Source organism: Anopheles aquasalis, chromosome 3 (genome assembly GCF_943734665.1).
Source record: "Anopheles aquasalis chromosome 3, idAnoAquaMG_Q_19, whole genome shotgun sequence".
Lineage (NCBI taxonomy): Eukaryota > Metazoa > Arthropoda > Insecta > Diptera > Culicidae > Anopheles > Anopheles aquasalis.
Genome location: NC_064878.1, coordinates 59,416,049 through 59,428,548, shown reverse-complemented (window position 1 = coordinate 59,428,548; position 12,500 = coordinate 59,416,049). Strand labels below are relative to the sequence as shown.

The window sequence follows — 12,500 nt, the reverse complement described above, 5'->3', positions numbered from 1 at the left end:
CATGACCGGAAAGGGAAGCGGTGTGATGTCACAACGATTACATACGGGTCGCGTTGTTATCAATCATTGTGAGTGACAACCCAGAATCTCTCCCTCTCTCACTCTCTCACTGTCTCTTTCTCTTTCTGCCTTGTTTCCCTCTCTCTCTTCCTCTTTCGATCTCCATCAGCAGCAGCAGTGATGAGAGCTTTCACTCTAAGTAAGTTGCGGGTGCTGTATATATGCTGTAACCCCCCGCCGTTGAAACTGCAAGGGAGGTTTGGAGTGATAAAAGACAAAAAAAGGGAAATTTCCCATCCCACGGACACCACGTACGTGCGTTGAGTGAGGTCGTCATGGAGGGCGCTTCTATGGAAATCCCATACTGGCCACACACAGCCACACAGCCACGCACAGCACAAACAAGAGGACAAGTCTTTTGAAGACATTGTTCCGTTCCGTGTTGTGTGTCGTCGGGTGAAAATGGGGAAGGAATTTTAACGACGGTCCATTGTGTGGCGAAAAGATTTCTGTAAACATTCCACGCTACCAAGCGACCAAGCGCCGTGGTCAGTTCGTTTAGCTCGAAGATCTCTCTCTCTCTCTCTCTCTCTTGATTTGAGAAGGGCAGAAGTGGTCCCGAGGATTAATCTGGGCACAGTGTAAAAAGACTTAACTTAAAGACGGAAAGAGAGTAAACTTTGGGTAAGATGGCTTTATCCGAGTGGCAGACAGGATTCAGGTAGTGACAGACCAACTGTGATACAGGGGACACCCTATCAATCAACCTGATCGTCACACGTCATTTTGCTTAATCAAGAGACGCTTTTCGGAATAAAAACTACTTCTAACCAAGTCGCCCTTTGTTCCTATGGAAATGATATTTCGTTTACAGCATTGCCAGTTGCAGATGAGGCATGATGACTACAATTTAGTTAACGAAAATTACATTTTGAAACGGTAGTAGTAGTAGTAGAAGAGTTTTATTATGACCGAAAGCTGCGTAGATACTACGAGCTTCTAATTTCAACGTTGTTGTATAATATCATACTTATAATTAAGGGTACAGGAGCGTCCTTTTCCTCTTAGAGATTATGCATTTAGTACCGTAGGCGGCTAATAGTTTCAGTTGCGTTTGCAGTTTTTAAGCTTAGCTACAGGAAAAAATTCCAAAACCTGTAGTTTTTTTTTCCCCCTTTTAAACTAAATTATACCGATACTTAAATATACCCTTTACCAGCCTTATAACCTATAGATTACTTATCTAAGAAGTTTAGGCGTTTTGCCAGTATGGAATTTCTTGCGCACCCTAGCCAGTACCGTTTGTTAATTTCGGCGGCGTGATCTGCGAGACGGTTTATTTTGGCCCTATTGTGAATATCGTTTGTGCTGTGCCATGGGGGAAGGTTGAGAATGATTTTTAGAAATTTGTTTTGGACTATTTGTAGTTTGTCTTTGTGGGTTTTTGCGCAAGTGCACCAAATGGGTGACGCGTAAGTGAGAGTGGGGCGGATGACTGATTTATATAACAGTATTTTGTTTTTTAGGTTTAGTTTCGATTTCCTGTTTAAGAAGCTGTATAGGATTTTTAAATATTTATCGCATTTAATCGCTGTGTTTACAATATGTTTTTTGAATGTGAGTCGGCAATCTAAATAAGTTCCTAGGTACTTTACGGATTTGCTCCAAGGTATTTCAACGTTTTTTACTTTAAGGTGTTTGCTTGGGAGATGTCTTTTGCTAGTGTTCCTAGTAAAAAATATTGCTTCCGATTTTTCGTCGTTTATGTTCATTTTCCATTTGTTGCAATAAGCTTCATATCTTTTTATGCTGTTGTTTAGGTTATTAATAATTGGTCCGGGGTTCTTGCTGGAGTAGCTTAAGGCTATGTCGTCAGCAAATAGGTATTGGCTGCCTTTTTTAATCTTTGGGATATCCGAAATGTATATGTTGAATAGGAGTGGGGAGAGGGTGCTTCCTTGGGGAACTCCTGCAGCTGGGATGTAGGTTTGGGATTTGCATTTGCCGATGTGTACTGAGTTTGGTCTGTCTTTGATGAATGAAGACACGATTTTTGTTAGGTAACTAGGAAATTTTTGTTGGTGTAATTTGTATATTAGCCCATCGTGCCAGACTGAATCGAATGCCTTCTCAGTGTCCAGAGTTATTAGACCTGTGGATTTTTTGCTGTTCATGGTTTTGGCTACGTTGTTTTTAAGTCTATTGAGCTGGTGCACTGTAGACAACGATTTTTGAAAACCGAATTGAGAATGTTGGATTGTGTTGTATGCTGAGGCGTGTTCGGAGATTCGGTTGGCTATTGTTTTTTCAAAAACTTTACCTATGCAACTTAGAAGGCTGATGGGTCGGTAGTTGTTTGGTTTAGTGTGGTCTTTTCCCGGTTTTGGGATAGCTATTACTTTGGTTTCTTTCCATTTGTCGGGGAAGTATCCGGATTGTAGGCAGTAATTGAAGATGTGGCTTATCAGAATTAGTGCTTTGTTCGGAAGGTTTTTAAGCATTCTATTGTTAATGTTGTCAAGGCCCATAGATTTCTTGGTTTTGAGGTTTTTAATGATTTTTTTAATTTCTTTCGGCTTTACGAGCTCAACTGATGTCAACGTTGTGGTGCACTGGTTGTTCTGTGTTTCTTGAGCTATTTTTTTAACTTTGTTTTCCACTGTGCTGGTAGTGTTGAAAGTGTTCAGGTGTACTTTTTCGAAAACTGTGCGGAGAGCTGCACATTTTTCATCAGGAGCGAGCAGAGTTTTGTTGTCTATGATCAAGGCCGGCACGTGGTTTGTTTGATTTTTAAGCAATTTGACGAGTTTCCACATTTTATTGTTGTTATTGGAGTTTCCGATCGCGGTTAAAGTTTTGTTCCAGTTTTCATTTCTTAGGGTGTTCGATTCGTATCGGATTTTTTCTTGGAGGAACGTGACTGTTTTCTTTGCTAGGGGGTCCCTACGATGTCTTTGGCTGATTTTGCGGAACAAATTTTTTATTTTTATGAGTTGTTTCAGATGATCAGGAATTTTGGTGTTGTATTGGCCGGGAATAATTTGTGGAACTGCTTCTTTGTGCGCTTTTTGGATTGTGGCAGAAGTAAGGTTAATTAGTTCGTCTATTTGTTTAGAGCTGGTTATTAAACTGTGATGTATGTTATTTAGCTCTATTTCGTTATTTATGGCTTTTCTAAATAGTTTCCAGTTTGCTGCACTGTAGTCGAATATTTTAGTTATGGTGGATCCTATTGGTTCTGTGAGTTTGATTTGGAATAGTACTGGAGAGTGGTCGGAGGAAAGCTCTGAGCTGGTGACCGGGGTGGTTGTTGCTAGGTGGCTGTTGGTTATGGTGAGGTCTATTATAGACGGGGAGAACTTAGCGGAGGTAGGATTGTACGTTGGGCTGTTTGGATGTTGTATAAGAAAGGTTCCTTTTTGATTTAGATCAAAGAGGGCTTTCCCAGCCCAGTTTGCTGTTTTACAGTGCCACATCCTGTGACGAGCATTAAAGTCGCCACAGATGAAGTAGTCTTGATTGATATTTGTCAGTTTTGTTATGTCGTTTATGAAGGCTGATCTATTTTTGTTTCCGCCCGGGTGGTAAGCAGAAATGATTTCAATTGGGCCTCTATTTGTGTTAATAGATATGCCTACTGCTTCAATTGTTTGTAGGTGGATGTCTTTTGTTAGCTTGTACTGAATGTTTTTTCTTACTATGAGGGCCACACCGCCTTTTGGGTCGCCTGCTCTGTCTTTTCTATGTATGTGGTAGCCGGGAATTGAGAATTTAGTTCCTGTTTTTAGGAAGGTCTCGCACACAGCGAGAACATCTAACTGATGTGTTTCGAGATAGTGCTCTACCTCGGTTGTTTGTCTGGAAATGCCATTGCAATTCCAGTGTGAGATTTTTATGGCAGATGGAGTGTTCATTTTTGACAATATTTACGGATGATTTTAAAGACGACCTTTATTTGGTCCTCTTTGGTCCTGCACATTTTGAGGCAGGTAAAAGTTTCTTGTACTATTTGTACGATCTCTTCATCGTCGAAGAGTTCCTCACTAGCATGGCTGCTTTGCTGCGGTTGTGTTGGTGTGTATTTTTTACTCCAATCGTGTGGGTTTTGGTTGGAATTGTAACTTACGTTAGGCAGTAGTGGAAAAGAGTTGAAATCCACTGCGGGAGGAGGAAGTTTTATAATTGGTCGGATTTGTGGTTTCGGTTGCTGTGTTGGACGGGCAGGGCATTGCTTAAAAGTAGCCGGATGGTTGCCTTTGCAGTTTGCGCATATTAGAAGGCGCGCGGGGATAATGCCATCTACTTTGGCTGGGCTGTCGTTTAGGGGACAATCCTTTGATGGGTGTGGTTCTGCACACTTTACACATTTTTGTATCGAGTGGCAATTGTTACCACCATGGCCGTATTTTTGGCAGTTTTTACACTGCATTGGGCTACTGTTTTTGGAGTAGTAGCTCCAGTAAACTCGACAGTGCAGCAGGAACTTTGTTTCACGCAGCGTTTTTAAGCTAATTGACCCTTTGGGGAAGTGTAGAAGTAATGTTACCTGATCGTCATAACGTTTATGTTTGACTGTTAGCTCCTTAATAGCTGTGGGGAAGATACTAAGAGATTTTAGTTCATCTTCTAGATCAGCGGATATGCTTCTGCATAGCCCTTGCAGTACCACTTTGGTGGTTTTTTCGTCTTCTGGTTGGAAGGTATGATAGTTTGTTTTAAGTGATGAAAGTTTGTCCATCACCGCTTTGTAATCTCTTTTGGTATTTGTGCATACCGCTATACCGTTTTTTGTAAAACTGGTGGTGTAGGCCACTACACCGGCACTAATCACTTTTTTGTGCACGTCCCCGAGTGCGTTGCTGTCCACGATTATTGGTGGCGGCTTTGATTCGTTTCTAATTACCGTTACATTCCGAACGGTCGTCGGGTCTTGGTCGTTTGCGTTTGCAAGTATCGCAAATTGGTTGACCGATGCGATGGTGTTTGTGCTAACGTTGGCAGGATTGCTCCCTACCTGAAAAGAGCTGGCTCGCAGCCTTTTTGGAGTCAATGTTCCCAGTACTTTTTTCCTCTTTGGTGCCATTTCGAGCCAGACACCGGGCTAGTTTCTCCTTTCTTCCTCACTACGTAGATTGTTTGGTCACTCGATAATCGAATAGATACGTGTTGCTACCTTGACGGCCGATAACAGACTGATTTTGAAACGGTGCTTCTGGCCAGTACCTCTGCTTTTGATGTTGATTTTGATTTTATCGACGTCGAACAAACTGCATATTTGACAAGGCATATGCTTTCAAAAGAAAGACAAAAGAAGCTAAAGAAAATTAAATAAATTGTAATTCGATTTATAAAAACATTCTATAGAGACTAGTTAATGTAGTAAACGATTTAGACATAATAAATTGTCGCCAATAAAGGGGCTGAGTAAGTTTTCCTTAAAAAAATCGGCTTTATAAAGATAGATTAGAACGCAGAGAAACGTTTTGGTGAAAAAAGAAGCATCGGTGTTTCCATTCCTATGTTTCACATTGTTAAGCTATCCTGCATGCAGAGCATACTCATCTGCTTGTGTCAATGTTGCAGCGCGATCGTATTTGGTCAATTTCCGTCATCCTCCCTTCCCCAGTCACTCAATCGATCAAAATAGAATTCACCGTAACTGGGCAGACACAGACGAGCCGTCCGCTTTTTGCTGCTGTTTGTCTAATGCAAGTGCAATTAATTTTCCATCTTTCCCCGTACTATTCACCCCGTTCCCCCCTGGCTGATCTCCACAAACATAACCAACCGTTGCAACAAATGCAAATTGCCACCCAATACCCCCAATGCCGCTCCGTTATTTGATCTGTTTGTTGTTGTTGTTTTTCTTCGTCTCGTTTCCGGATCCCGGTGCTGGATGGCTGCGCATGCTGGCATGCTGTTAACATTTCCTTCTTTTTCCCCTTCTTTTTACGGTGTCACCAGAGCAAAAGCTGTCACCCACGTAAAGCGCACGAACCGGGCACGCCACGGAAGCAGGTGGCCGATGGATCGCACCGAGCGCCCGGCAAACCAATCGACCGGCAACGATTGGCACCGATGGATGAGGATGAGTCGGACCGACTGCTGGTGGAACAGCGCCAGCACCAAGAGCAGAATGAACAGCAGCAGCAGCAGCAGCAGCAGCAGCAGCAGCAGCAGCAGCAGCAGCATCAGCAGGAGTCGGAACAAAGCCGCTACGAAAGCAACAACAAGCCGGTGGTGGCCACGAGCCAGCAGCATCGCCGTCAGCAGCATCACGCGAAGCTGCATCGTCAACACTACCGGCAACGGTTGCAATCGGACGGTTGGCAGAGCAGTCCACGGACTGCTGGCACTGGCCCGATCGACGATGCTGCTCCGGCGGAGGAACTGTTGAAGCGAGTCCATCGAACATAATCAACTGTCCGGGAGCCGAAGTGAAGCATCCGATGCCCGGATGCGATGCGATGTGCCGGTGAAAGCATAAAATCGTCATCCACCACTGTACAGCGGTTTGTACAAAACACTTTGATTACGATTATGATGAGCCAAGACCAGTGCGCGCACACAGATACAGACACACTCGTACGGAGAGACATACGAACAGTCGAAGCAGAAGCCAATCTGTCAGGTCAGGACAGGTGCCAGTGAAGCTCGTGTTTTTTGGTGCAATTGTTTTTTGATCGTGGTTGCTTTTTAGGCTAGATTGCCCGCAGATTGTACCGTCTGCAGTCACGGGGAGCAGTCCGAGAACAAGTTTGAACCACCAGCCGGTCAGATTTTAATGCAGAATGAAAGAATGCACAAACGGGACCTGGTTCGCATGGCTGGAAGATATTTGCAAACTGGACTTGAGGTCAGTTCCGTTCCGTCAGCACAAACAGACCGGTGAGCGACTGCTCGCCAGCTTCTTTCACACTGCATCTTGATAAGAGCTGGTGGCATTTGGAACAGGCAGTTCTTGGGAAGTGAAATCAAGCGATCGAGTGTTACGAAATACGAATGTGGAGCAACAACAAATTGGACTGCTGCTGTCGGTGATGCAGCCACTGCTGGTAGTGTAGCGGTGCACTGAACGATATCTAAATCATTATCAACGTGATAAAACCTACATTTAGATACACCGAAGCTGGATGCCCCGGACAGTCGGTGGGCACACAGAATTGGAACCAACAGTCGAACAAAAAAAAGGGTAGAGATAGAAAGAAAGAGGGAGAAGGAGGGATGTAGAGAGAAGTCTCCCTTATTTACGGCTAATAGTGAGAGCGGGTACTATCGACCCACCGCCCACATGGGGTGGGGGTGGTTGAAGAAGCCCGCATCAGCAAGGAACCTTATCCGCAACCACCATATCCTATTTGAAACCTCAACTTTAGCCACTAGCGCCACCATCACTGGCATCACTTGTTCACCTTCGCTACTATCATCATCATCATCATCACCGTTGCCCATCATTGAGGCCACCCCTTTGGGAAGAAGGGGCCATTACCGTACTATGCACGGACCGTGAATGGTTTCAGCCCTCTCATTGCCCTGGGAGGGAAACATATACAAACACATACACATCACGAACACACCACATAACTGGAGCATCTGGCCCTTCCAGGGTGTGTGCAGTATCTGCAAACCATCCCCCACAATCCACGACCCCCCAACCCGATTCCAACCCTTGCCCCGCGAGTGGCGCAATAACGTGCACGAATTCTAATGAATATATTTCTTGTGTGAGGGTAGAGCTTTCTGCGCTTTCGAAAAATATTGAATCGCCGTTGAATGACGGCGTCGGATCGTTCGATGGTGCACCAGCAGTGGAATGCTAGGAATTGCTAGACACTGTCAGTGGCCCCGGTGAGAACGGAAAAGAAAACACTCGTCCAGCGAAGGGCTGCACCGCGTATCGAATGGAATCGATTCTTGTGGAAACTGTGCATGTGCTATCCTGGTGTAGTCGGACGGACGGACGGACGGAGGGCAGTGTAGCTGCAGTGTTTTTTCGGTGAAGAATCTCGGAATGTTTTCGTTTTCTTTGTATCGAGTGGCGTGAAGCACCGCAGAAACACCAACGATGATGGTGAGGGAATGGCATGCTGCAAGGATAATAGCCTTGCGTAAAATAGTTTTCGCCATGAATGTAGCGTTTGCGATCGCTATTCGCTTCACCAAGCCCATGATCAATCAGACACAGAAACACAGAAACACCTAAGCTTAATGTGAAAGTGGTAGAGTTTAAATGGCGGAAAATGGGAGAGAAAATCGTTTTACAAATTTCCACCACGTAAAAAGAGAGCGCGTAAATTGGGAACCAGATGGAACTAAAACAAAACCAAACGGAAGAATTTTAAATAAACTAACAAAACTTAAAAACCCTCTACTCTAGGAGCTCTACTCACCTCACAGCTTACTGTGACCGACGATTAGGAGGAGAAGAATCCCTTCTAGAAAAAGCAAACTCCTTTTCCCCCCCGGACGCATGACGACGACGACAGTTGTACAGAGGCACTGGAACAAAACGGGGAGGCGATGCTGGGCGATACTAACTGGGGTTCGCTATCGATGATTCCCGTGGTAGTGATGAGAGCATATTGTGAAGCGTGCTTCGAAGCACGATCCGCTAAATGGCGTTCGGCCATCGAGCACGCTACTTACATGTACATACAAGTAAACGGATATTAGTTTATGAATTCATAGAGATAGCGCCAGTAAGCGAGAAGAATGAGAAGAAGATGAAGGACATCCGCGGAACACATACATAACACAACAAACACAAAAAATTCCAATTCCACGCGTGACGAAATGCCTGTAAGAAGAAAACAGCACCAGGAACGGACATTGGAGCAGAGGGAAATGGAAATAAAGTCTTTAACAGAACCGGAAACCCCAACATTAGGTTCATTCTGTGCAACAGGCATCCGTTTTTACTGAGTTGATGATGACAGCATTCTGTTCATGGTCTACGGCGAATATTGGTGAGTTCTACGTGTGAGGTGAGTAATTTTAAAACCATATTTATAGCGGACTAGAATTCCATCACCAGGGAAGGGCACCACAAGGGATTTACTCTTAACCATTTCGATCAACCGAATAAATTGTTAATCATTTGCGATCGCATTGATTTTTTCCTTTTCGCTCCTCATTTTCTGCTAGATGTTCCGAGTACCGGAGCTACTGTTGTATAAAGCTTCCAATTAAATCGAGCCTTCATAAGTGCTTCATAAAAGCCCGCCAGGGGAGTAATGCTATACCGGTAATTCAGTTACTGGTTCAGTTGGAAATGTGTAAATATTGTTTTCCGTATCCAAGAATGGAAAAGGACACATCAGTTCGTGCGCGAGTAAATAGTTCTCCCAGCCGCCAGTTAAACACTGAGTGACCCGTGGCCACCTTTTGACCTGTGGTTCAAGTGTTGGCAACCCATCCGTTCATCCGTTTCTATCGGCATTCGGTGCATCCAAATAAAGGGCTTCCAAGCGCGAAGTGGAGGCTCGTGCTCGGCGACCAAAAACCATCGCTGGCATGTTTGCATCAGAGCGGTCACCGCAGGGTACGTGAGACCTCCGGGTAAATACATTCCATGGTGAGGTGCGTGCGTCTGTGTGTTTGGAGCTCGGTGAAAATTGCAAATCGTTAGCGTAAGTGCCCCCGGAGGGGCCTACAGGTGGCAGTAAGCCCGGAGTTCGTGATTGCAATCAGCCACAATGCCGGGGTGCCGGAAAACACCACTTTTTCGGATTTTCCCCCAGTTGCCATAGTTTACATTGGAATTTGGGAACCGGATTGGATGCGCGGGACTAGCACGGGGACGGGTTTTGAATGTTTAATAAAAATCGGAATTTGTTTTTCAACCATTTCCGACGCCATTGTGACAGAATTGAAAGTAATTTTATTATGACTAGGTAAAAGAAATCATCAGAGGGCACCAAAAAATTAAAAGTAGCGTTCGCGAGTAAAAAGGAATTTATAACTTTTCTCCTGGCAGCAAACATCAATTGAAAACGACGGATCCGTGGCGTGTCTAAAGCATCCTTATCGGTGCAATCGACTGCAACGGGCATACCCTTTCCGTTGTCAGTTTTTGTCATTAATAAATGGCTTTCGGTGATTGCACTCAGTCTGATCGAATGCGCTTCGGGTACTTGAAATTGGCAAACTTCTCCAGCCGTTTTCTCTCTGCCGTCGACTGCCAGTTTTTGCGCACCAAAAAGCGAACTCTTGCAGTGCCGGAAAATCGTCCCTACCTCAACGATTTTCATCGAAAGGAAAACTTTATTTCAAATCCATTTGATGCACCATCGGCGCTGCTCTAAGTGAATTCAGCGAGGGATTTGCTTTTGTGTTGACTGCAAATCCACACACAAATGAAATATTATAATCTTCCGAGCGTGGCGACGGATTGAATAGGAAAGACAAACTCCAACACCAATGACGCTGATGGCGCGTGCACCAGGTTTTCCCCATTGCCCCATTTGGAACGGTTTGGTCCGCGTTCAAGTGCGATAATTAAAAAAGCGAAAGCGCAAATGAACTTTTATCGGAATCGATGGCGGTGATCCGCGAGGGGAGCACCGGGAGAGGAAAAGCATAATTTTCCAATAAATTTCCCAACGTTGGACTTTATTTAATGCTCATCATTGTTAAGAGCAAAGATGAGAGGAAGATAGAAACGGGGGAGGAATTGACGCTGGTGCCAGACACGATGAGCCAATCGACGAATGACGAATGACTGACTGACTGCCTACGGCCCGGACCATGCCAGATGCGCCGTCACTGGAGACTTATCACCGTAATCAGATTAAATCCAATTGAGGAAAAAAAGAACGGGAAAAACCCGGGCCTTAGCTGGTCCATCGCAGCATCGGCTAATGGGTCCCACGATTCATGAATTGTCTGCCACCGGTCCGAAGCAATCGGTCGGGCCTGATTGTTAGACAAATTGAATTAAGTTCATCTTCGTTCGTTCGGTGCGATTGCGAACTGCCTTCCCCTAACGAATCCCGATCGCCAGATTTATGCTCAACCATTCAATATCCTTCTCCCGTGGACACACAATTCGTCGCTTGTCCGTCGCGCGTCCATCGCGTTAACATTCCACCGGATCTGACACCTCGTCGGATTCGTCATGTGACCGTTTGCTTTATTGACTTGTTATCTGTCTAATGAATCCATCAGGATTCGAGCATCAGCTCGGAGCAGCTCCGATTCTGTTGCACGATTGATACGAAAAGTGGGGGCTGATCGATGAGGTGCCATCGGAGGCGCTCTGCGGAGTGCTCCGCGGAATGTTTGACGGGAACAATTGATGAAAGGGAATCTATTATGGTAGTGACGCTTGATTAGCTAGTTCCTAGCGTTATCAGCAGTCTCCAGTCTCCCTTTATAGCATCCCCCAAAAGACAATAGAACGTTGCTTCATTATACAGCAAATCGATGTCGAAAGCACCATCGAATCCAACCCGGATCCATTCACAAACCGATCTGGTCGATCAAATGGATTCACCGAAAAGCATCGACGAGGAGAGGCAGATGCATCCTCGAAATGCATCGCAATCATGCCGTAGTTCAAGCCCACTCGCAAAAGCCTCACTTGACTTGCAACATAATATCGAAAACCTCTTTTGTGGCTACCCAGCCAGCCCGTAGCATAGTGTTTTTTTTTTTATGCTAAGCCACGTCACGAAGCTCACACCGAAGGGGCGGCACATTAGAAGGACGATTTCGGTGGTTGATTGGCGGCGATAGGGCGAGTATGACCGCCTAAAGGGGTGAGGCCAATCAATAGAAGATACGGCGGAAACTGCTGGTACGGCGGTCTGTACGGGCCTCTAATATTGATGCATCGAGCCGCTCTCTGGCTGGCTGTGGCCGTGCCGGGACTACCGATTGCCCCCCTTTCCTTCACCAACCGTTATCGCCGTACGTGTTGCGGCTTATTATCTAGCCTTTTGGGGGGGGGGGGGGGGGGGGCCGGAAGGCGGAGTGGGTGGAATCGTTCGCGGGCACACGAGAGTACCACTCGAGATTGAAATGATCCTGACGCAATGGTGTGGCCTCTATGGTGTGGTATGTTAGTATAGCCCACAGGCAACCAGCTTCGGCGTTGGTGTCGGCGTCGGTTCGTTCGGTTAGAAGAGGCCACCCTCAAGCTCCCCCGTCCCTTTTTGGCACCACAACTTTCCGCGATCACTAGCGTGCGGTTGTGCGGCGGGAGGCTTTTTGCTGAGGAAGTTTTTTTTTTGCTCTTCAATTCCCCTTTTTTTGGACCTCCCGCCGGGACCGCCGACACTTTATGTTCCAACATTGAGCATTATTCAATAGCGCAGCGCAGCACTCAATGCGGTATGCGATGTTCACGTAGGTAGGTGGTTCCCTGGTGAGCGTTAGGTTGAGGGCCCTTAGGGCTGCAGACCGTTCCGTTCGCGTGTTTCATGCTGCTGCTGCTGCTGCTGCTGCTGCTGCGCTACTCAATTGATTGCGTAGCGTACTATATATCGGTTTGGCACTGC

The 12,500-nt window shown here is 45.7% G+C and overlaps 1 protein-coding gene across 4 annotated transcripts in view; it reads left to right on the top strand.

The window, feature by feature from the left end:
* Positions 1 to 8,845, top strand: part of LOC126578891 (uncharacterized) — a 59,905-nt gene extending 51,060 nt beyond the window's left edge. For all 4 annotated transcript variants that reach the window (XM_050241896.1, XM_050241894.1, XM_050241895.1 and 1 more), the window contains exon 10: positions 5,965 to 8,845. In XM_050241896.1, the coding sequence (XP_050097853.1) occupies positions 5,965 to 6,417 (453 nt within the window). In that variant the 3' untranslated portion in view covers positions 6,418 to 8,845. The remainder of the gene's footprint in view (positions 1 to 5,964) is intronic.
* The last annotated feature ends 3,655 nt before the right edge of the window (positions 8,846 to 12,500 follow it).